The sequence below is a fragment of the Canis lupus genome, chromosome 25 (assembly GCF_003254725.2).
Source record: "Canis lupus dingo isolate Sandy chromosome 25, ASM325472v2, whole genome shotgun sequence".
Taxonomy (NCBI): domain Eukaryota; kingdom Metazoa; phylum Chordata; class Mammalia; order Carnivora; family Canidae; genus Canis; species Canis lupus.
In genome coordinates, this window is record NC_064267.1 from 50,797,498 (window position 1) to 50,820,910 (window position 23,413).

Genomic DNA, 23,413 nt, shown 5'->3' on the forward strand with positions numbered 1-23,413 from the left:
AGGCGGCGAGGATGCTCGGTGGGGACAGCCGTGCCAGCTGGCGTGCGGCCCGGGGTCGCCCCGCGGAGCCTCCCCTCCTTCCTGGGGCTACGACCTCTGCTTCGTCCCCCCGCCCGCACAGTCCCCTTCGAAGGGAGCCGGTTGCTCTCTCATCCCCGCGCCGCCCGTGTGCTCAGGCTCCTCCTTCTGGAAGCCTCCGTGCAGCCCCGCCAGGCCGTCCAGGAGCCGCCAGGCGGCCACCCCAAGGAGGGACGGGGAGGCTCACTGCCGGGTCGGGGGGGCAGCTTTCCAGGGGGTGAAGGGGCAGCCGTAGGAAGTGGGTCGGGGGGGTCCTGCTTTCTCCCATCCCCTGGGAGGCTGTGGGGGACGACATGGCCTCCACGCGAGGAAAAGGGTCACCCGGATCCCCGTCTTCTGTCTCTTGCCCCCCTTGGCCAGAGGCCAGGGAGAAGCCTGGGGCTGGAGCCCCTGCCAGTCTCACTTGCAGGCCGGGGCTCTGGAACCCCGAGCCGGGGAGGGCTTTTGCTTTGGGGTGCAGGTTCCCAGATTAGGTCTGGTCCTCGGGGGAGGAGATGGCTCTCCCCCGCCTGGCGGGGAGCCCCAGCTTCGGCTGTCACCCCAGTGATGGCAGGGGTGGTTTGCCAGGCTCCAAGGACCTGCGGTGGTGCCGCCCTGAGGGCCAGGGACCCTGGGTGCAGCCTCGGCTCCGGCAGCTGGCAGGGTGAGGAGGCCGCGGGTTCCGGGGTGTGTCGGGCGGCCAGGCACCAGCGTGCAAACCTGTGCCCTCGGGTCTTCCAAGCACCCGGGGACGGGCGCTGCACCTCCTGCCTTTCCTCCGGGCCTTACCTTTGATTCTAACTCCCACTCGTGGGGAGACGGAGGGGCCTCGGGGCAGCCTCCGCTGGGCCTCCACTGCACGGGGCTCACCCCTGCCCACCCTTCTGGAAAGCTCTCTCGGGCCAGGGAGACAGGCGGGTCTCAGGAATATGGTTTATTGACAACTGGTTTTGGGGGAGAGCGGGGTGCGGGTCTGGGCCCCCTCGGCTCCGGGCTCCCGGCTGCTGCGCCCCTCTGCAGGCGTCTGGGTGGCTCCCGGCCCCGGGGCCGGCTTCCTTCTCGGGGTTCGGTACTTGCTCCTCTGGCTGTACAGCAGGTTCCTCCGGAAGAGGCGAGGAAGGCGGCCGTGGTACAGCAGGACAGCCAGCACCATGCCTGCGAGGAGCGAGGTCACACGGCAGGGCCCAGCAGGCTCCGGCCACGCGGCCCGGGGACCCTGCAGGCCTGGCCCCGGGAGCCCTGCCTGGTCCCTCCCAGGCGTCAACCCCTCGGGCCGGGGACCATCGGCAGGAACCCCGTGCCCCGCCGGCTGTCTTGGGGGCCCGGGCCCGCCCTCAGCCTCGTGGGTCCCTGCTCGGCTCTTCCTCCCCAGCTGCCTCCTGACGGGGACCTGTCACCTGCGCAGGCCGGGTTGGGTGTGAGTGAGGGACTCGAGACCAAGGGGAGACAGCGGGGGGCCGAGGCCGGGCCCCGGGCCCTGGTTCCCAGGTTCCCTCCAGACCCCGCCGGCCCAGCTGCACTAAACTGATGGAGACCCGGCAAAGGTCGGGCCACCAGCGGGGACAGACCGTTGCCGCAGACGACACCGAGGAGCTAGCGGGACCCGGGAGCAGGAGCCTCAGCCGGCACGGCCAGGCTGGACGGAGCCCGCTCCCTTGGACGCGACCCCTCGAGGTTCGGCAGGGCGCGGCCAGGTCCCCCAGGTGGGAGCACTCGGTGCCGGCCCGCAGGAGGCTGGGCAGTCGGTGCAAGGAGCCGCGCGTCCCAAGCCCCGGCCCTGTGGGAGCCCGTCCTGTGGGTGCTTGTCCCTGTGGGTGCCCATCCCTGTGGGAGCCCCATCCCTGTGCGTGCCCGGCTCTGTGGGTGCCCCGTCCTATGGAAACAGCCTGGCGGTCCCCACCCCGACCCTGGCAGGAGACAGACAGGGCGTGTGGACTTGGGGCCGTAAGAGCACCCAGGGGGTGGGGCCCTCCCTGAACAGGGGCAGAGTGGGCCCGTGCACACGGGGTGCAGACCCCCCAGCCTCCCTGCCCATCCAGTCCCCACGGGAACCCTAGTGGCTCTGGGCACCACAACGGCAGTTACGGAGGCGGAGGCCGTACTGAGTTGAATGGTGGTGACCCCTCGCACTCGCGTCTTTCCCAGAATCCCACAACGTGACCTTATTTGAGATAAGATCTTTGTGTACGTAGGTCGTCAAGCTGAGGAGGTCACTGTGGGGAAGGGTGGGCCTAACTCCAGGGTGGCTGGCGTCCCTCGAGGAGGAGGAGCAGAGGGGACAGACTCACAGCAGAGGCCACTGGAGGGCGGGCAGAGACTGCAGAGGAGCGGCCACAGGCCAAGGGACGCCTGGCCCGACAGCCTCCACCAGAGGCCAGGAAGTCGGGGGGACCCGGCTGGGGGCGCGCGGCCTGACACCCGCAGTCCAGTGTGCTCACCTGCACCAGGTGCGAGGGCTGCAGGCCCCTGGGGTGTGGGTGCGGCTACGGAGCCTGGGAGACCAGTGCAGGGGCCGGGGGGCCTCTCCCCAGGACCGGGCCTCCCCTCCAGACATGAATTCACGGCCCCACAGGCCACCTGGCAGGTGGGAGCCAGGACGTCGTATTTCCGACACTGAGATCTCATATCCCAGCCGGGGCCCTTCTTGGGACCCTCCCCGAGAGGCAGGGTAACCCCGACAGGCAGAGGGACTGCAACCCAGCAGGGAGCAGGGGTGGGGGCATCCCTGAGCCCTTCCGCCCCTCGGGCCACGGACCCCACGGTTGGAACCCCACGGGAACACTGAGCAGGAGGGACGGGGCCAACCTGGGGCACGGGACGGAGCGGGGACCCGAGAAGGCGGCCCAGGCCCGCAGAGCTGTAACCTCGGAGCCCCGTGGAGCCCCCCCACCCCGGGCTCTCACCCATGGGGCCCACAGGGAGGGCGAGGAGGTGTGCGGGGCGGAGGCGGGGAGGGTGGAGACCGAGGGCCTCTAACCCGCCAAGCGGCTCTGCAAGCCCCTTAGAGAAGCCAGGTGTGCAAGGCAGTGCTGGCCGCCTCCGGGACGTGGGCCGCGACGGGACTGTTACGCCCCTGGGACGAGGCTGAGGGACGGGGCCAAGGGACGGGGCCAAGGGATGGAAGGTCCCGACCATGGGCCTTCTCGTTCTGGGGGCCGCTGGCCGCGGGGGCCACCGGGGAGGCTGGGGCCGTGCTCCTTGCAGACACGTGGAGGAAGCTTCCAGAGCTCCCCGGACCCCACGTACCGCCCGATAGGGCACGGAGGGTGAGGTGGGGCCCAGGCCAGGTGCCGGAAGACCCCGGGCCCGAGGGGCCTGGCCAGGCTCCAGTCCTCCCCGCCGCAGGCGCCCGGCTCAGGGTCTGTGAGGACACGATCCCGGCCGCCCCCCGCCCCCTGCGCCAGCCCCTCCGGGACCACGGCCCCGCCAGTGGGCACCCCGCAGCCCCGCCCCCGATGGCCTAGCGGCAGCCCCGTCCCCCTCAGCTGCCCAGACACGGAGGGAGGAGCCCAGGGACCCCACACCCGGCCTGTCGCCAGCAGCGCTGGGTCCCCAAGGGCCCTCCGGCCTCACCTGCGAGAGGCCCCAGCCAGTACACCTGCGCGTACTCCAGCACCGTGTGGCCCGAGCAGCGGAAGGTGACCCAGGTGGCCAGTGTGGGGTTGAAGAAGGCGGACGTGAGAGGCCCAGCTGTGGGAGGAAGCGCACAGTGCTTGTGGGGGGCCTGCCCCCTGACCCCGGGGCCCGTGGGACGCGGGCTGGAGGCCCCGCAGCCAAGGCCCAGCGCCCGCACCTAGGAGCAGCCGCCACCAGAGTCTCTCCTGGAGCTTCAACCGCCGTCCCGGGCGCTTGGACGGGTGACCTATGTCCCCCACCCCTGATCCCCACGGCCCCCTGGGGGAGGTTGTCCTTGGGAGAAAGGGCGGCAGAGACAGAGACAGAGACAGGGACGGGAGACAGAAATGGGGAGACAGAGGGAGAGACAGTGAGATGGGGAAGGAGACAGAGATGGGGAGACAGAGACAGAGATGTGGAGGAAGAGACGGGGACAGGGGGAGAGAGGCAGAGACGAGCGCCGGGGAGGGCTGAGCGCAGTGAGAAACGAGAGGGAGGGGCCGGGCGCCAGGAGAGACCCGGGAGAGCGCCAGCGCCCGCAGCGCCCAGCGGCACCGTCTAGGGCCGAAGCTGTGGGGGAGACCAGGCTCTCCGCGTCCTGCGTCCTGGACGCTGCGGGGCTGAAGCAGGAGCTCCCCGTCCCCGGGGCCGCAGCCCGGGCGCTCTGGACCCAGCGCCCTCTCCCGGCGAGTCTCTGCTCACCCGTGCCTCAGCTTCCCCACCTGTACTTGGGCTCTAGTGGCGCCTCTCGGGGCACGCAGTGTCTGGTCCTGTCCCTACTGGGCCTCGCTGCCCCGGAGAGCTGGTCGTGGTTGTGGCCCTAGTGCCCTGAGCAGGCGTGAGGCGCCCGCGGCATGACCTGCACCCCATCCCGCCCGGAGAGCCCTGTCCCGCCAGCACACAGTGCCCCGGGGCGGGGGGGGCAGGCGTCCACGGCGGGAGAACGCTCCAGGGGAGCCAGTCCCACAGAGAAGGATGGTGGGGCCCCTGGGGGTTTATCAGCAGCCCCAGCCTGGCACCCCGGAGGTGTGGCCCGGCTCCGTCCCCACGGCCAGGGACAGCTGCCGGGGAGCTCAGCAGTCTGCGCGGCCGCCGCTGGCCTCGGCTCTCGGCTTCTCCCCCGAGGTGGGGAGGGCAGCTTCCGCAGGGCTGAGGGACCCCAGGAGCTCGGTCTGGAGGCCCAGGGGCCAGGACATAGGCATGGAGGATGGGGGATGGGGCATGGGGGATGGGGGTGGGGGAGGATGACAGATGGGGGATGAGGGGTGGGGGAGGAGAGGGTGGGGTCGGGGATGGGGGGTGGGACATGGAAGGAGGATGACGGGAAATGGGGGTTGTGTCCAGGCCACCTGGCCACCTTCTGGCTACCCGCGGTCTCTGGGGACTGGCGGTGCCCCCTCGGCCGGCAGCCTCTCCTGCGTGTCCCACGGGTGCAGGTGGGCAGGGCGGCCCCGTGGGCACCTACACAGGTCTCACCTGCGTAGGCCATGACAGTGACCAGCAGGGCCACGGCGGGCACCCTGTAGACAGGAAGACTGTTCCGGAAGCGGAGGAGGGTCAGGTGGAAGGCGAAGGCGCAGGCAGCTTCCACCAGCGCGCCGTGGGGCACGGAGGTGCGCAGGGCGGAGCTGCAGTGGGCGTCCATGAGGCTCTGGAGCAGGTGCAGGTCACTGAGCTCCCAGGCCCAGCAGAGCCGCGTGAGGGCGCAGGCCGCCTGCACGCCCAGCCCCTGGGCCGCCAGCTGCAGCAGCGCGCCGGGCAGAGAGGCCTCGGCCAGGAGGAGCTCCTGCAGAGACACGGTGGGGTTGGCCCAGGCCCCGTCGCAGGTCGCCCCGTGGGCCAGGAAGAGGAGGAAGACGAGGGTCAGCAGCACGTCGCGGCCGAAGCCCCCCGCCCAGGGGCCCAGCTCCGCCAGCATCCGCAGCTCCAGGCAGCAGGCCCCCAGCTGGGCCGCGCCCACCGCCTCCCGCGCGAAGCTGGCGTAGGCGCCCGCGGGGAGCAGGGCCTTGGACGCCCTCCGGGCCACCTGGCACAGGGCGAAGGTGGCGAAGAAGAAGGACAGGGACACGTTCAGGCCGGCCATCAGTCTGCGGGCCGCGCGGAGCAGGGCGGAGCAGGGGACCCGAGCTGACGAGGCGCGGCCCGCCCCCACCCCAAGGCCCAGCCGTGGGAGCGCACACCTGGGCGGCCGCCCCTGCCAACGCCTCCACCCCACCTGCTGCCGCCCGCGGTCCGGCGTCCTCCCCGCAGTGACACACGCCAGCCCCTGCCCCGCCCGGCCAGCCGTGGGTGTAGACGCCGCCCGTGGCTTCAAAGCCTCCACTGCAGCTGGTGACTCACGCCCCGTGCTCTTGGCTCTGTGGGCCCAGCTGGGCGGCTGCCTGCACCTGCGCTGTGGCCCGCCCGTCACCAGGTCCCCCGGGGCGGGTCCTCCCGCAGGAGGGAGGGAGGGAGGGAGGGTGCTCCAGCCTGACTGCTCTGGGCGCCTCAAGACCCTGCACCTGCAGAAACCGGCCGCCACACCTAGCAGTGTAGACAAATAAAACGCAGCCCAAGGACAGCCAGCGGGCTGGGTTCAGGTGCCTCCGTACCGACGCGCAGACGCGAGGACCTTGCAAGGGAAGCCCCCGGCCCTCCTCCCTCCGCGGGCCCGGGTCCCTGTGACCAGCCGCCCCCCCCCCGCCCCCCTGCAGGGCGGGCTCCCGAGTCCGGACACGCCGGGGAGATTGGGACACTGTCCGGACACCGGCCAGGTCGCAGGGACACAAGCCTGGAGGTCGAGGCGCACCCGGTCCCCCCAGGAGGCCATGGAGGAGGAGCGCCCCTCAGGGGACAGGGGACGTCCTGCCGCTGCACTGGGTCCCCTAGGGCGGCTGGACTCTGCGGTCGGGCTGGAGGGTCATTCTGGGCGGGGGTGGGGGTGGGGACCGCGGAGGAGCAAGCAGAGGCCACTGCAGCTGGGGGCGGGCGTGGGCTGGGGGAGGGGGGAGGGGTCTGCCCGGCTGGGCGGGGCCTGGGGGGCGGGGTGAGGCGGGGCGGGGCCTGGGGGCGGGGAGAGGCTGGGCGGGGCCTGGGGGGCGGGGTGAGGCGGGGCGGGGCCTGGGGGCGGGGAGAGGCTGGGCGGGGCCTGGGGGGCGGGGAGAGGCGGGGCGGGGCCTGGGGGCGGGGCCTGGGGGGCGGGGAGAGGCTGGGCGGGGCCTGGGGGGCGGGGAGAGGCTGGGCGGGGCCTCGGGGGGGCGGGGAGAGGCGGGGCGGGGCCTGGGGGGCGGGGAGAGGCTGGGCGGGGCGCCCCAGGCAGAGGAGGGGAGGAGGGGAGGAGGGGAGGGCAGGGGCCGCTGGGGAAGGCGGGGCTGAGGCCTCCTGGACGCAGGGGGGCGGGAGGCCCCGGGGCGGGGGCACAGTAGGCGGCGGGGGGCAGAGCCACGGGGGCGGGTCTCCGCATAAGCCCTGCCCCCCCCCCCCCCCCGTGCCCGCCGCAGCTGCCCTGACGTGCCCCCGCACCCCTTCCCCCGCTGCTGCGCCCCTGCCCCCGCGGGCAGGCGGGACCGGCCTTCAAAACCCTTTGTTCCCCTCCAAGCGGGAGGGGGCTGGGCGTGACGTCAGCGGAGGAGGCGCCCGAGAGCCCCCCCGCCCCGCCCCCCCGGCCCGCCCGAGGGCCGCCACCTGCAGCGGGATCCCCGAAGGCCCCGTGGTCACGGTTCCCCGGAGGCCTGAGGGACGCCCGAGGGTCCAGGAGAAGCCGCCCTCCCGAGGGGTGCGCGGAGGGGAGGGGAGGGGCGGGGAGGGCCGGGGCGGGGCGGGGCGCGGAGGGCGGGCGGGCCTGTCCCCTTGGCCGCTGCTCCCCAGGGTCCCTTTGCACTGTCCCAGCCCCAAGGCTCCCCCTGCCAACCTCCCATTGCGCGGCTGGGGAGACTGAGGCGCAGGGGACAGGGGACCCGGAGGGAGGGTCGGGGCGCAGGACAGCAGCCGCCTGCGCTTGTCTCAGTGGACGACGCGAGGCCGGCACTTTCCCAGCGGCGGGGAAGGCGCCGGGCGGGGGCACAGGGGTGAGTGAACCCCGAACCCCGCCGGGAGAGCCCCCCGCTGCCCTGCTGCCCCCCCAGGCGGACCACCGTCCCGCCCCCGAGAGCCGAGGCGTGGGCGTGGGGGGCAGGCGCGCGTCCTCCTCGAGGCCCCCACCCTCCCCGCCTGGGGGCCGCACAGACCCCCGCCTCCCCCCCCCCCCCCCCGTGGGCCCGCCCCTCGCGCCCAGGACCGCGGGCACTGACTGCATTTACACACAGTTTTTAACGTTCAGCTGAAACTAAAAGGAAGCCCGGCAGCCTTGGGAGCGAAGTCCCCCGCCGGCGACAGGTGCCAGGCTCCCCCAGACCCTTCCGAGTGACAGGTGCCAGGTCCCCTGCAGGCCCCACCGGCAGCAGGTACCAGGCCCCCCTCGACCCCACCGGCCACAGGTGCCAGGCCTCCCGCAGACCCTGCCGGGTGACAGGTGCCAGGCCTCCGATGTCTGCACACGGCTGAGCCGGGCGGCCTTGCGTGGGGCTGTGGGCGCCCATGGTCCTACCCACTGAGCAGCCGGCTGGTGGGGGAGCCGAGCCTGTACCTTCGCCCTCCCGAGGGGTGAGCGCAGGTGTCCTGGGCGTGGGGCTGTCACGCAGGAAGCTGCCTGAGCGGAGCGCACAGGACAGAGGCTCTGCACAGAGGCTGAGATGTGCGGGGCGTAGGGCAGGGGTCTGCTCAGCTTTATGAGGCCGGGTCACATCTGTCCCCGAGGCGCACCCGGTACTGATCCTGTGTGGCAGCCCCTGCGTCCTCCGGCGACAGACGGCCGGGCAGGAGCTCGTGGCGCACTGTGCTCGGCCCTCGGCATTTTACTGGGCCGCATGTGCTTGTCCAGTCCTAGTGATTCTTCACGGATTCCGTGGGCGCCCTGGAGCCAAGTCCCCGGTCCTTTTATTGTTTCACATGTTTTCACCCGATTCCATTTCCTTAATGATGTCTTTTGATAAGTATTTCTAAAAGCCTTACCGTCTTGTGCTTCACATCTGGGTCTAAAATTGATTTCAACTTAAGGGCTTAACGTCTGTGAAAGGTGTACAGTGTCCTGTTGGCTTCTTGCACGCGGGCGTCCCGGGCTCCGGCACCGTTGTTGGAAAGACCGTCCCGGGGGCGCTTGTGGGGCTCAGCCGTGAAGCATCTGCCTTGGGCGCCGGTCGTGATCTCGGGGTCCTGGGATCGAGCTCCCTGCTGGGTGGGAAGTCGGCTCCCCCTTCTCCCTGTGCTACCCCTGCTTGTGCGCATGCGCTCTCTCTGTCTCTTAACCTCACTGCCAAATGAGTAAAAAAAATCGTAAAACACAACAAAACACTATTTTCTCCCTATCGAGTTGCTGTCGCTCCTTTGGCAACATCCGTGGACTCTGCGCGGATCTGTTCTGCTCCACCGAGGTATTCGCCGGCCCTTTCGCCAACAGCACACGTCCTGCCTGTTGAGAGCTTCACGCGCTCATCGTAATGGTTTATCTGTTGAAGAACTGAGGTTTTTTTGCATAAAGTTTGCCACCTTCCGGATGTTTTATTTGGGGCAAATCATGCTCAGGAACTGCTACTTATCTTTGCCAATAGTTGATTTAACACAGGCCCATTGGGGAGTTGTCATCTATAGTAGGAACAGTTCCCAAGCCAAGAGCACGCAGGACGATGTCTCTTTTTTTTTTTTGCTTTTTAAAGATTTTATTTATTTGTTCATGAGAAACAGAGAGAGAGAGAGAGGCAGAGACACAGGCAGAGGGAGAAGCAGGCTCCATGCGGGGAGCCCGACGTGGGACTCGATCCCGGGTCTCCAGGATCACGCCCTGGGCTGAAAGCGGCACTAAACTGCTGAGCCACCCGGGCTGCTCCAGGACGATGTCTCTTAAGAACCGATAGGTGACATTCTCCAGCCGGTCGGTCGCACGACTGTTCCAGGCAAGGGCAGAGGACGGAGCGTTAGGCCACCTGAGCGGAGGCGTCCCTTGCCGGGAGCGGGTCCAGGCACCGCTGGCCTGGCCAGCGGGAGCGGATTCCCGGGGCCGGAAGCCCAGGTCCGTGGCTGCCGAGCCCGCCGGGGAGGGCTGGGGACGGAGCGGCTGTGGTGGCGGGACGCGGTGTCTGTCGGCCACTTTGACCACCGCCAGGAGTCGCCTGGCCCCGCAGGGCTGACGCCCGGGGCCACGGTTGCGACTGCGGACGACAGATGTCCGGAAAAACCACCCGACAGCTTCTCAGTTAAACACACGCGCCCCGAGAGCAAGACGACGTCGCTCAGGTCACGCACAGGTGGACCTGGGGTCACCCCAAACCCACACGCCTGCTGGGGGGGATGCTGCAGCCGCCGGCGCCCTCCCCTCCTCCAGAAGCGGAGCCCGTCCTGCCTCTGTTTTCTCGTGGAAAATAACCACGTGCCGTGGGGTCGTGTTGCGGCCGCGATGGGCTCCCAGCCAGCGTCGCTCACACACCGCCTCTGCTCGCCGGCGCCGCTGGCGTCTCCCCCACGAAGCAGGACCCGCCTGTTGCCAGCGGGTGGCACGAAGGGCCCATTTGCACGGACGCCTATCGTCTTAGCATTTGCTTTCTTTCTTTGCCCCACCGCTCTTTACCCCCTTACCTTTCATTTTCATGTCTTTTGATTGATCTGGTATGTTTTTATTGCCCCGTTGGTCTTTTCTGTTGGCTTATTGGCAATTCCTCATGGACTTTCATTGCTAACCCGAGGGTACAACGAACACCCTTGATTCATTACGTAACGTCTACGTCCAACGACTGGTTTCTCCCATCAATGTTCTATATTTTCAGTATCTACGTTTTATTTTATTCTTAAGATCTTATTTATTTATTCATGAGAGACACAGAGAGAGGCAGAGACCCAGGCTGAGGGAGGAGCAGGCTCCCTGCGGGGAGCCCGATGCGGGACTCGATCCCAGGACCCCGGGGTCACGCCCTGGGCCGAAGGCCGACGCTCCACCCGAGCCCTCCAGGCGTCCCGGTAAAACAGAACTGAAAATATTCATCTTCCATGTTGTTGAAGGACACTGGGCTGTAGTTGCTCTTGGGATCTCCGTGTGGTTTTGGCCAGAGGCAAACGTGACCTTACGGAAAAGCGTGCGGCTGCCTGGCGAGCCCGAGGGAAGCAGGTGGGCGCTCCCGGGGTGCACGCCCTCGCGCCCCTGGCCGCCCCCCCCGCCCCGTCTCTGGCTGCGCCACCCGGACTTAGCACGTCAATAAAGCCACAGTGGAGGCCCGCAGGTCTGGTGTTGCATAAGGAGCCACATTTATTTCTTAACTGGACAGGATCTTAGTGCACACATAGTACAGGAGCCTAGAGCCTAACACTCAGGTTTAGGACGTCAGGGAACTAGAGTCGTTACGTCGGGATGGCGGTTACGGTGCAGGGGCCGGGGGTGCCACACAACCACATATGTACAAGCCACGGGGGAACTCGGGGACGGCTAGCTGCACGAAGCACAGGCCCTGGGAGAAGCCACAGCCTCCGCTGATCCCCGGGGGAATGCTTGCCCTGGACCCGGGGGAAAGGAGGGCGCCTTCCGGGGTCCCACACTGGAGGGAGCTGACGGGGGCCGGCACCCGCCCCCGCTCGCACCCGTACACCTGCCACATTCGGGGGCCCTCCCCGGGGGCTTCGCCACCCCCGCCCACAGGCACGGGGTCGGGACCAAGACTGAGGGGGAGGGCACCTTGCCGCAGCCACCCCGGGGTGTGTGTGTGTATGTGCGTGTGCGTGTGTGTGCGACGGAAACATGGGCACCGTGGGTGTGGACTCAGAACGGGGCGGCCTTGGAAGGTAGGGGCACCTCAACCCTCGCCCCAGGCACCAGCCTGGGCGCCTCGGAGCCCCGCACCCCTTCCTGGGCCCGCGGCAGCAGCTCACCCCCCTCTGGGCGAGGACGGCTGTCCCTCAAACCAAAACGAGCGGCATCGGGCATTAAAACAAAAAACCTTCCCCAGGTGGCTTTCTGGACCCCCCCGCCCCCCAAGGTAGTGGGAAATAGCCAGGTCCGACTTTCCTCTCTGCACCGCACAACGGGCAGCCCCTCGGGGGCCCCCGGGTCACACACGTGACCGCGTCCCGGTTTGTTAAACGCCTGTCCCCACTAACGTGACACGCGGGTGGCTTCCGGCAGGGCGGACGTGAGGAGACCAGGTTTCCGGACTCTGAGTTCTCTCCCCAGGAGCTCCGAGGGTCTGGTGGTGACGACGGGGCCGGGCGTCCGTGTGGCCCACACCTGGCTCCTGGTCAGCTGCCAAGCGGCCCCAGGCCAAGATGACGCAGTCGTCGGCGCACCTCCATGGCCGTGGAGGCTCCCGAAGCCGGGGTGATTCCCAGGAACCCTCGCTGGGCCGTCTTCCTTCGCCCGCCCCACGAGGCAGGTGCCCTGCAGGTTGGCTGGCCTCAGACACCTGCGCCCCGGGTGCGAGGGCCTAGACCCTCCGAGGCCTCGGCTGCAGGCTGGCTGGCCTGAGTGGGCTGCGGCCTGGGTGGGCCCGCACCCCGGTCTCCCTGCGGCGGGCGGGGGCTCCTGGGAACCACATCATCTTGGCACACTCCCTCCCTCCTGCTCCTCCTCCCTGCCCTCCTGCCCATCAGGGAAACCAGCGTAAGTGCTTGGTGTGGACAGAGCCGCACCCCTGCTCTCCGCGTCTCGGCCTAGGGACGTCCGGTTTCTGGGTCAGCCCGGGACGTGAGGGTCTCCACGGAAGCCACCGAGGCCTGCGCTTCGCGGATGTGGCTTCCCACGACGTGGTTCTTAGTGATGGAGCTACTGCCCCCGCGGGGCCTTCCAAGCCCTGGCAGGGAGCGCAGGGTGGGCTCTAGTGGCCACGGACGCGCTGCCCAAGGCCAGGTGTGGGGAAGGCACGCTCAGTCTAGCGCCCCGCCGGGCTGGTGCGGCTGGTGGGCCCAGACACCGCTGCCGGGGCTGCTCGGACCGGCGAGCCCATCTGCCTGGTCCCACGTCCGAGGCAGAGCTAAAGGGGCCTCTAGGACACCCCCCACGGTCAGCCTCAAACCGGAACCTCCTCGCCCAGTGTGGGAGCCGAGCCCTCAGCCTCTGGAGGAAACACACGCTTCTGGCCTCATGCGTAGAATCGGGACAAGGTCCACATGTTGCGTCGGTGCCGTGGGGGACAGCTCGGGCTGGGGGTGGGGGGTGGGACCATTGGCTGGGGTGGGACGGGGCAATCCAAACCGAGGGGAAGGTGAGGGTCAGCGAATGGCGCCCTGCAGGTCCGGCAAAGCCCACGGAAGGCCCCGGAACCTGGGCCCGGCACACTTGGACTCTGAAATCCGCTCTCGGTGGGCCGGGGCGGGGAGGGGGGTGCAGGGGTTTGGGGTTTGCTTGCTGTGTACCCTTGACTGAGAAATGAGCCCACGTGTGCCCCTGGGTGTGGAACAGGCCCTGGTCCCCCCCAGGCCCTGTAGCTTCTCCGACGGGTCTCGGGCCCGGGCCTGGGGTGGATCCTGGGCTGGCCCTTAGGCCTGGAGTCTGCAGAGAGAACAGAGTGGATGGACGTTGTAAGGAACGGCACAAGGCGACACCCTCGCCAGGACGGGAAGGCCTCCCTGCCGACCACGACCCCACCGCCGGCTGCCCTCATCTGACCCCTGGAATCTTCTCACTGGGCCCCCCGGAAACTCTTCTCTTGGGGCGGAGGTGGGAAGTCCCGCGCTTTCTCCCCAGCAACCACCCTGAGCTCACCCCATTTCTCGCAGCAGCTGGAGAAGCCGCTCCACAAGCCCTCGCCGCCTGGACCACCTCTAACCCCAGCCGCCTGCACCCTGCCGGCCCTGCCGGGAGAGCCCCCCGGCCCCGGAGCCCGTCCGCCTGGCCTCCCCCGGCTGCACACGCTTCCACGGAGAAGCTGCCGCACTGCCCGGCTCAGTGGCCGCCGTGAGGGGGGGCTCGCAGATTGCACGCGTGCGGCTCGGACTCCGGGCACCGGGTCCCCTGACGCTCACACACGCACACCCCGGGATGAGGGCCTGTCCCCGTGCAGCCCCCGTGGTGCCAACCAGGAGGTGCCCGGCCTTCGCCGTGTCGTCCCTACGAGCCTTGGGGGATGTGAGTGGGATCAAGCAAGGGACAGGGTCCATCCGAATCCTACAGGTCTAGGTGAAGGCATTAGAAATAAATACTTATAAATAGAACACAGTCTTAGAGTTAATTTCTGGGTGGACTGTTCCAGTGTCACGAACTAATGTATATTAATTATAAGTCTGTCTATGCTTAAAAAAATATTAGAACGGCAGCGATGCCCCTGTGACTTGTGCCCTCTGGCCTTTCCAGCACCTCCCAGCTCTTCCCACCCAGGGCTCGCTCGGAAAGAATAAAGAACAGACGCGGCCTCTGCTGGGAGCAGGACAGGTCGTGTGGCGCAGGTCCCCGGGCCAGAGGTGGCGCTCGCGGGGCCCGGCGCGTTGTCCCCCAAGAGGGGACTCGCTGGCTGGCTGGTGGGGGCAGGCTGGGCGCGTGACATGACGGGTGGTGATGAGGGCTGGGGGGGGGCCGGCCTGCTGGCTGTGGCGGGAGGGCTCCGGCTCACACCCTCATCTGGGCAGACCGCCTTCTGGAGAGCTTGGACCTGCAGGGGTGGGGAGACAAGCAGCGGTCGCGGACGCCGTCTCCGCTGCCCTCATCACGGAGACCCGGTCCTGTCCGCGTGACTCCCCTTGCAGAGGTCGCAGGGGCAGGCGGGGCTCCCACCCTCCGGGGCCGGCCGTCCCCAAGTTTGACCGCGTGTCGTGTTTTTAGCTGCATAACCGCCCCCCTCCCAGAGGACATACGCCTTGAACGTCTCCGGGATTCACACACGTCACCAGCAGCAGCAACCCCAAAAGCAGCCTAACGTCCTCAGAACGTCCCCCTTCATCCCAACCAGAGCAAGGCGGGCCGTGCGGATGGAGCCGCGTACCGTATGGTCCCGGCCAGGAGCGGGTTGAAGGCGTACAGCCAGTCGTGCATGTCCTTGTCGCTGTTGGCTTGCAGCAGGATGCCGCGGTGCTCCGTGCACACGGCGAACGTGTTGGGCGTCTGCGGGGGCGGCGGATGTGAGACGGCGCAGGGCCTCCCCGTGCTCGGGGGGTGAGGAGGGGGAAAGACGACCCGCGGAGACGGCGGGCCAGGCCACGCCACCCGCTGCAGTGGGCACGGCGCCGAGACACACACGTGTGGGCGCTTGACTGAGAAATGAGGCCAGGACACGCGGCCGGGACACGCGGCCTCTCCTCAGGCCCCAGGGCTACCTCGCTGCTGCTCTGCACCCCCTCCCCGGGTTGCATCTCCCCCTCGTGGCCGAGGTTCCTTCCCCCGCGACCCTGCCCGGCCTCTCCCGCTAGGCCCGAGCCCTTGCTGGGGCAGGTGTGGGCGGCAGGCGGGTCGTGCCCCCAGCCCCCACCGCAGGGCATCAAGCATCAGCTGGCGGGCACTGCAGCCTCCAGCGCCGGGAGCCAGGGCCAAGCCGGGGGACACGGAGAACACGGGGCCCGCTGCCTCCCGCCTCCACCCAGGCCGCCCGGCGGTACCTTGAGCATGGCCTGCTGGTCCTCGCTGTACTCCACCTGCGCGGTGGACAGGTTGAGCACGAACCTCTCCACGGAGTCCTTGTCGCTGTTGTACAGGTAGGCGTAGGGCCGCCGTACCACCACGAAGCGCTTGGCCCAGCCGGCCGTGTGCGGCTCCAGGAAGTGCAGGTAGCCCTTCTTAGACACGATGGGGCTGCGGGGCGGGGACAGCGTCTGGCTCACGCGCTCCGCGCCAGGGCCCAGGGGGAGGTGCTCAACATGGGCCCCCCGCCCCCCTCCGGGCCCCTGGCGGTGCCCGCCGCAGGAAGGTCAGAAAACGGGCCTCTGAGTGCAGCCAGGCCCTGGGTGCTACGAGGTACCGGACAGAGCCCCAACCTGGGAGGCTGGAGACCAGAACCGCCATTGCTGGGACTCAGTTTCCCCAGCTGTAAAATGGAGAAACTAAGAAAATGCTGTCACTCTGGGTCATGCAACTGTAACCTGCAGACTGGGGCCTTCTCGTGGCAGCGAGGGCCAGGCAGGCCTTTGGCGCAGTGGCCATACCAGCAGGTGCATTAAAAGCATGTTTCTGCAGAGGCACCCACTAGGTCCCTCCCCGGGCCTGGCCCTGGCCCACCCTCCCCTGTGCCGTCGGCTGGTTCTCTGCCTCCCGCCCGACGCCCTAGGTCAGGGGTGGCCAGCCCTGGGTTGGGGACAGAGCTGGCTGGGTGCTGCTGCAGAAGCACCCCCATTTGGGGCGGGGCCCCCACACACCTGACCCGGATCTCCTGGATGTCGGGAACCAGCAGGCGCTGGGGCTCCTTGTCGGCCTCCGCAGCCCGAGCAGGGGAGGGAAGCTTCTTGGAATCTGCCTCTGGCACAGGCTCAGGCTCTGGGCTGGCGGGCCGGGAGCAGGGCTGGGGGGTCCTGGAAAGAAAAGCCGAGCTTCTGCGTTCGGGCGAGGGGATTCCTGGTGGGGCTGGAGCGGCGACTGTCTGGGCTGGGGCTCCCTCCTGTCGCCAGCGTCACCCCCTCAGGGAGGCCGCGGGCACCTCTCAGGGGCTGCCCGGCCACACCCTGGGGAGGGTCCCGCACTGGCCGCAGGGCCCGCTGCACAACATCCACCACGGGGCTCCTGCGGCGCCTCCAGACGCCCCCCTTGGGAAAGGGGCCCCCCAGCTGCACGGGGGCTGTCACACATCTCCCTGCACGGAGCCGCTGCTGGCCCTGGCGCCTGCTGAGCCCCAACAGGGTGACGACGGCCAGAGAGGCCGTCTCAGGTGAGGCCCACAGGGCTTGATGCCTTTTTTTAGTCTTATGAACAAAACATGGGCACGTGCAGATTTAAAATCTAAGGAATCAGGGAGGCCTAGGTGGGTCAGGGGTGGAGCGTCCGCCTTCGGCCCAGGGTGTGACCCCGGGGTCCTGGGATCGAGTCCTCCACAGGGAGCCTGCTTCTCCCTCTGCCTATGTCTCTGCCTCTCTCTCTGTCTCTCATGAATAAATAGGGCAGTCCCTGTGCACAGCAGCGGGTCTCTCGGCTCCACCTGTCGCCGCTCCCCTACTGAGTATGGGGTGAGCACCTCCCTGGGACGAGGGCGGCTTGGTTTGTGCTCTTCTGACCCATTCCTCGTCCTAGTCCTCACAGCGCTTTACGTTAATGCTTCAGCAGAAAACAAGCACCCTGGAGACTCAGCCTCCTGGACGCCAGCCGGGCGCCATGCCAGCCGGGGGCAGGGTGTGGGGTGGACCCCTCCCCTGCTCACCCGCGCCTCCTCCCGCCCCACCCCGTGTTCTGCGCTTCAGTCACGGCCACTGTCGTCTGGCAGTTCGCGGCCCTGGAAACTTCTCCGGCAGCCGGGCGCTCACTCACCTCAGCTCAGCGGCTCCGTACCGCCCTTCGACCAGAGAGGGGCAGGTGGAGGAGGGGGTGAGGGTGGCCGCCCCCAGCGGGGACATGGATGGGTCCCGAAGCAGGGTGACAGACATCTCGGAGAGCTGTGAAGGAGAGCGAGCCTTTGGGGGGCGTACGGGGTGGGGACGCCCCCGCGGCGGCTGCCTCTTGCACCTCTGCTCACACTGTACCCCCACCAGGGCCCCCTGCCCTCCCAACAGCAGGCCAGACCCTCTGCCCAGCCTCCCCCGAACCTCGCCCAGCCCCTACTCGCCCCCTGGCCTGCCCTCCCCTGGTCTGCAGGCTCTGTGCTCCCTCAGGAGGGATCCGTGACCACTGGGCCCCCGAGAGCGAGCAAGGACCCCAGTGAGGTCGGGGAAGGCTCTGCCAATGTGCAGCCTCTGAGCCGGGGGCGGGCGGGCAGGGGCAGCCCAGGCCCAGCCCCCCCGTAGAAGGACGGCCACGGGGATGGGGCCTGAGCAGCCGGGGACAGAGGGAGCTGCGTATGGGTAGGTCTGGGGGGGCAGGGACGGTACCGAGTGGGCCTGCGCCCCACGGACCCCACACACACACCAGCCCTCGGACACGAAGTGCCCCTTTAGGCCACGAGAGTATGTTTCTAAGAAAATCCTTATTTCCTTCCCCGGATAGTGGTGGAATTTCCCTTGGTGACCACAGCCCGGCAGGCAGCCCCTCTCCGCCCACCTTGCTCTCGCTGGCACTGATGCAGACGTGGCTGTGGGTGTACTCTCGGTTGAACGTGTGCGTGAGGAGGCGTAAGCACTGCAACGAGAGCAAATGCCCAGTCAAGAGGTGCCTGGACCTGCCACAGGCCCGGCCCCTGGAGGCCCTGGGCACCGCAGCTCAGCTCCTCCATCCTCCAAGGTGATGGGTGAGCCAGGGGAGCCTCTGGGAGCGGGCCCTGGGCCTTGGGCAATGATGGGGGGCTGGGTGGCGTTGCCCCCTGAGACTTAGAAAGAGCCAGCTCTGGATGGAGGTGGTGAGCTCCCCCCTCAGTACAGGTATTCAAGGTAGCAGGTCCCTGCTCCGGGGAGGAAGCTGTAAAAGGCTGCCCAGGGGCCTCTAGGGACCCCTCATCCTCCCCGCTCCTGCTCTGATAGGACAAGACTAAGTCCCCGGAGCCCTGGAGGGGTCGGGGTCGGGGTCGGGGTCGGGGTGGTGCTGAGCTACCTTGACAGCCAGCTCCCGCTGCCTCTCATTGGGAGTCTCCAGAGGCGACGGGCGGCCCTCAGCTGAGAGCGGGGACGAGGGGCTGGAGGAGCCATGGGACCCCAAGTCCTCGCTGGAGGCGGGGGACGGCGCCTCGGGGCCGGGCCGCTGGGTGGTCTCCAGCTTCTCCCGCAGCAGAAGGTAGTGTCTGGTCTTCTCAACCTGCACGAGAGCCAGAGCCCAGCTCGGCCGCTGCACCCTGGGGGCGCCTGGCCGGAGAGCCCACCGTTCCCTCAGGCCCTGTGCTGATGGGACGACCCCGGCTGCCCTTCAAGGCAGAGCGCGCTGTTCTTGATCTCACATCTGCGGCCCCAAGGTCCGTGCTGGCGGCCAGTAGAGGGACGGGGTGCAGGGGATGGAGGGACAGTAGGGGGTGGGAACGGAGGGGGATGCACTGAGCGGAGGGGGATGTGGGGCGAGAGGAGAGGACCTGGGGTGAGCATAGGGAGGGATGGGGCAAGAGGAGAGGAACTGGAGGTGAGCCTAGGGGGGACATGGCCCTCAGAGGGACACGCGGCCTGAGCGTCCGGCCCGCTGCGCACGCTCACCTCCTGCAGGAGACTCAGCTTCTCCAGCTCCCACTGGTGGTCCAGGATGAGGCTGTCACTCCGCGGCCTCCAGCCCGCCAGGTTCTCCTCGCCCCGCACGTAGGCCACGGATGTATCCAGCACGCGCCGCCGCCGCCGCTGCATCCCTGGAAAGGGCGCCCTGGTGTGACCACATTCCCGCCGGCTCCGGGCCTTGGGCTCCATCCGGGTGGGGACTTGCCCCGAGGGACGCCGGCCCCCCGGGGAGCACCTCGCCCACAGGGAGTGACCAGCACCGCGGCCCCTGTGGCCGCCCCCAGCGTGGCCTCTCCCCTCATGGTCTTCCAGTCTCTCAAAGTCCAAAGGCGAGCACTTGAGTCTCAGAAGGGAGGCGCCCCCGAAACGGCAGCTGAGCTGAGGCGACCCGTGTGACCCCAGGGGACCCTGGCTCCCTGCTCCTGACGGGGTGCCCCCGCCCCCCGCGCCCCGCAGCAGAGGGAGCCGGGCAGAGGCCTACCTGGGCTGCCGGCGTCGGCCACATGGCACAGGCTGAGCTCGTACACGCCCGTCACGCGGTTGCTGCGGGGAGCAGAGGGGGCAGGGTTGACCCCACGCCCAACAAGGGCCCGGCAGGTGCACATGAGACACAAGCCCCACTGCAGGGCCGTGCTGGGTGGCCTCTCGCGGGGCGGCTGGGGCACTGGGGGCCCGAGCTGCAGCCCCGAATGACGGTCCCCATCCCAGACCTCTCTAGGCCCCTTCCACCGAGGGCACACCACCCTCCGCCGTGGAGGTGGCCCACCGGCAGGCAGTGTCCCCGCTCACCAGGAGGCCCCTGATGCCCTGGCTATAGCCAGCCCCAGGCCATACGTCTGAGCCCCATACTCTGCCCTCCTGGCTGCACCCCGAGTGTCCTGCTCTCTGAGCCCCCGGGGACAGCGTGGGTGCCTGGCACCCATGGCAGTCTCTGCGCCTGCGCAAAGCCCCCTCCTCACTCCCCCGCCCCCAGAGGAATGCAGGGACCCGTGGGAGGGCAAGAAGGGCTGGCCGTCGCATCCCACCCCCGGTCCTGATGGCATGATCCCTGAGATCCCTGGGGGGCGGTGTCCGGGCATGGCGGCGGAGTGGGGGCCCCAAGACCACCCACAGGAGAGCCCCAGGCCTTGTCCACCGTGGCTGCAGGCGGACTCGGCCGCTCTCACGCCCCTCAGCGTGCCACCCGTGCCCCGCGGCCTCCACTGACCCCAGCATCCGGGGTGAACGACAGGGACCTGGGTGCAGGGGATGGCTGGGACGGTGGCCGGCCTACAGCGGCTGTCACAGGAGCCTCTCCTGGGCACGCCCCACCGCGGGTAGGCTCACCTCTTGGAGGCGCCCCAGCCGCGCCCCGGGCGGCACCCCCGCCCCCACCCGCAGGCTCACCTCTCTGAGGCCCGGAGGCTCCCGCTGCCAAACAGGTTGCGGATGGAGCGGGAAGCGGGCAGCTTGGCGTCCCGAGAGTAGAAGACCATGCAGAAGTCCTTGGTGATGACGGCCGGCTGAGTGCAGTTCTCCATCTGCAGCGGGGGGCAGGCGGGCTCAGGCACAGAAGCACCCCAGCACCCGGGCCCCAGACCCCCTTCTAACCATCTTTGGGGGATGCACAAGCCACTGACCGGCAGGCAGCCCCAGGCCCTCCTGGGCCCATCCGACTCCTGGGAGAGAGCCAGGGCCCCACCTCCCTGGGCCACAGAGGGCGGGTGTCGATGCCGGGGACCCCGAGGGTCCCAGACACAGGTCCCAGCAGCCTCGTCCCAGGAACGTCTATGAGGATCAAAGCACCCGGCTCCACACCCACGCTCTACTCTCAGTGACCTCCTGGGGCAGCGACGGGCTGTCATCCACAGCCGGGCTTTTGTTTTCCTAAAGCTCAGCAGTGCCGGGGCCTTCCTGAGGCAGGGCCCTGGCAGAGTCTCCCCAGCAAACCACCATCCCGAGGGGTGGTCAAGGGGGTCCCAGAATCATAGCTCGAGTTTTAGGCTCGGAGAGAAGGTGGGTGCCTTCGCCTCCCCCAGGCCACTGGCTGCTGACCCTAAACCTCCTAATCCCTCGGGACTGCATGCAGCGGCCAACCCCTGTGTCCCCGGCCTCCCCGCATCCAACCCCGTGCTCCAAAGGGAAGGCACAGCCCAAGGCCCTGGGGCTGGGGTTGGCGAGTTTCTGTTTTTAGGCCGCCGGGGGCGACTTGCAGCCATCCTGCCACCCCGAGGGCAAAGCCACACACGGAAGGTAGCGGGAGGGGATCACTGTGAGCCGTGCCACGGAGCGCACGGAGGTTCAACAAGACCCGACCAGTCCTGCGAGCAGTCAGTAGGGTCCCCCGGGGCCGTCCAGGGCCTCCGAGCGTCCTCACTGCCCCTTGGCAAGCGTCGTGGACGTGGGGTCGGCCTCCTTGGGGATTTCTCACCTCAATGTAAGCTGAGAGAGTCATGTAGATCTTCTCTCGGTACGGGGTGACCCGGTTGAGCAGGAGAGAGTTGTGCATGGAGCTGTCCCACGCAGCCTCGAATTGGTAGAAGGTCCTGGAAGGAAGCAGAGAGAAGGTAAAACATGGCAGCGTGCAGGCCGTGCTGGTGGGCTGGGGACATGCAGACTGGCCACCTAAGGGCGAGCTGCCCGGGCAGCGGTGGGGAGGAGACCGGGCTCGTCCTTCATCGGGTGGGGTGGGGGGGTCCCTGCGCCTGGACGGGCGGGGCGGCCCACAGCGCTGGCGCTGAGGCGGGAATGGGGGGCAGGGGCAGAGGGGGGCGGGGAGGGAGGAAGGGGGGGAGGCAAGCGGGCTGGGATGTGGCAACAAGGGGGAGGACAAGGCGGGAGGGTGGAGGAGGTGGAGGCCGATGGAGGGGTAAGAGATGGGGAGAGGGCGGAACGGGGACCGCCCCCTCCTGCCCTGCACGAGCGAGGAGGGGCCAACCCGCCTGGTTTGCCAAAAGCCTCTGTGGCCCATCTCCTCCCTGGGGGAGGATGCTTGGAGTGGAAGCCGGGGTGGCCCGTGCAGACGGCCTCGCCCCCGCCCACTGCGGCCAGGCTCTTCTCCATGTCCCCGTGTCACCGTGTCCCCGTGTCTAGCTCGGGAAGAAAGTGGGCAGAGCAGAAGCCAGGGGCCCAGAATCCCTCCAAAGGCGGCCGAGGCCGTCCCTAGGAGCCCAGGATCCTAGGGGCTTCCGTGGCCTCGGCTCCAGAGCAGGTTTCGCAGCACAGGACCTTTCCTGTGTTCAAGCACCCGAAGCCAGAGCCCCTAGACTCTTGCTGGGCCTGGGTGCATGTGTGAGGATCCTGTCTGAGGTGGGAATTTGCCTCCCTCCGGAGGGTGGCCACCCCGCGAGCCCCGGGCGGCACCGCGCTGCACCCAGCCGCGCCCCGTTTCCATCCAAGCATCCTCAAGGACGAGGCTGAGGAACACGTGAACACACTGCGGGCAGCGGCGCAGGCCCGGCACGGCCAGGCCCCATCCGGGGGTGGGGAGCGGCCAGGAGAAGCGGGGCCGCCCCGGGGCACAGAGCGCACCCGGCCTCCTGGCCCTCCAGGGCACGCTGCAGGGGCGCGGGGTGAAGCAGCGGGATGGGGTGGGGCCGCGGTCACGTACACGTCACCAAGGACAGAGATCCGGAGGAAGGGCCGTGAGGACAGCGGGGTGACCGGAGAACCAACAGAGAGCGTGGGGAGACGGCGAGGGAGAAAGGAAGTTGGAAAGCAGAAGAGGACAGACCAAGCAAGTGCGGAAGAGAAAAGTGAGCTGTACCTAGTGTCATTTCCGAATGAAACGCTAAAGGTGGAAGCAGCCAGGACACACACGTACACACAGAAGAGATGGACATGTCAGAACGAGCACCGTCACACGGCCGGGAACAAGCTAACGACAGTGAGCGGGGGTGCGCGCCGTGCCCGCCGGCCGCCCGGACGGCTCGTGGGGCCCTCTCCGACCCCCGAACCCCGCGTCTGCGGCCAGAGCTTTGGGTCCATCTCCAGCAGGACTGGCGGGTCCCCCGGACCCGTGACCGAGACCTAGAGGGACGCCCTCCGTCCCCGGGTGCTCCCAAGTGCCCCAGGCCCTGGGGCCAGGCCCACGGGCACAGCCAGAGGCCCACTGCCGCCTGGGCTGGACGAGGGCCGCTGCGCAGCCGCGTGTACTCGGGCTGTCACCAGACATCTCTGTACCCTGCTCCTGGACAAACCACTGGCAGTCACCGTCCCTGCCTCTCGGAGGTGTCCTGCGAGATGAAGGGGCTAGTAGAGCTGCTGAGGCCAGGGCCCAGGGTCACTATTCTCATGACTGGTGCTCGCCGCCGAGAGGCCCCGATGACACGCGGGGGGAAGGCTAGCCCGAGGGCCCTAGCCTAGTGGGCCAGCCAGCCCCAAACCCTCCAGCCTGTCCCCTCTGTTCTCCTGCCTCAGATGCCACTAGGGATCCTGGGTGTGTGGAGCCAGCCGCCCCCACCCCTTGGCGCCATGACAGGGGACCAGCAGGGCTCCCCTACATCAGCGTGCACTCTGC

General features: G+C 68.5%; 2 protein-coding genes across 20 annotated transcripts in view; both read right to left on the reverse strand.

The window, feature by feature from the left end:
* Positions 1–978: 978 nt before the first annotated feature.
* LOC112670023 (aquaporin-12B) lies at positions 979–6,082 on the reverse strand. Its single transcript, XM_025463699.3, has 3 exons — positions 5,149–6,082; positions 3,631–3,747; positions 979–1,212 (listed from the first exon to the last, which is right to left on the reverse strand). Exons 1-3 carry the CDS (start codon positions 5,753–5,755, stop codon positions 992–994), a joined length of 945 nt encoding a protein of 314 aa, XP_025319484.1. The 5' UTR covers positions 5,756–6,082; the 3' UTR covers positions 979–991.
* Positions 6,083–10,956: 4,874 nt separating this feature from the next.
* KIF1A (kinesin family member 1A) overlaps positions 10,957–23,413 on the reverse strand; it is an 89,090-nt gene continuing 76,633 nt past the window's right edge. For 15 of the 19 annotated variants that reach the window (XM_049100876.1, XM_049100875.1, XM_025463718.3 and 12 more), the window contains 11 exons: positions 21,326–21,440; positions 20,302–20,435; positions 19,397–19,458; positions 18,901–19,046; positions 18,314–18,514; positions 17,828–17,905; positions 17,102–17,226; positions 16,003–16,155; positions 15,250–15,442; positions 14,640–14,758; positions 10,957–14,309 (listed from right to left, as the gene is read on the reverse strand). In XM_049100876.1, the coding sequence (XP_048956833.1) occupies positions 14,267–14,309; positions 14,640–14,758; positions 15,250–15,442; positions 16,003–16,155; positions 17,102–17,226; positions 17,828–17,905; positions 18,314–18,514; positions 18,901–19,046; positions 19,397–19,458; positions 20,302–20,435; positions 21,326–21,440 (1,369 nt within the window). In that variant the 3' untranslated portion in view covers positions 10,957–14,266. Of the gene's footprint in view, positions 14,310–14,639; positions 14,759–15,249; positions 15,443–16,002; positions 16,156–17,101; positions 17,227–17,827; positions 17,906–18,313; positions 18,515–18,900; positions 19,047–19,396; positions 19,459–20,301; positions 20,436–21,325; positions 21,441–22,660; positions 22,685–23,413 lie in introns of all 19 variants that reach the window. The other 4 variants (XM_025463715.3, XM_035716597.2, XM_049100871.1 and 1 more) reach the window with 1 other exon arrangement.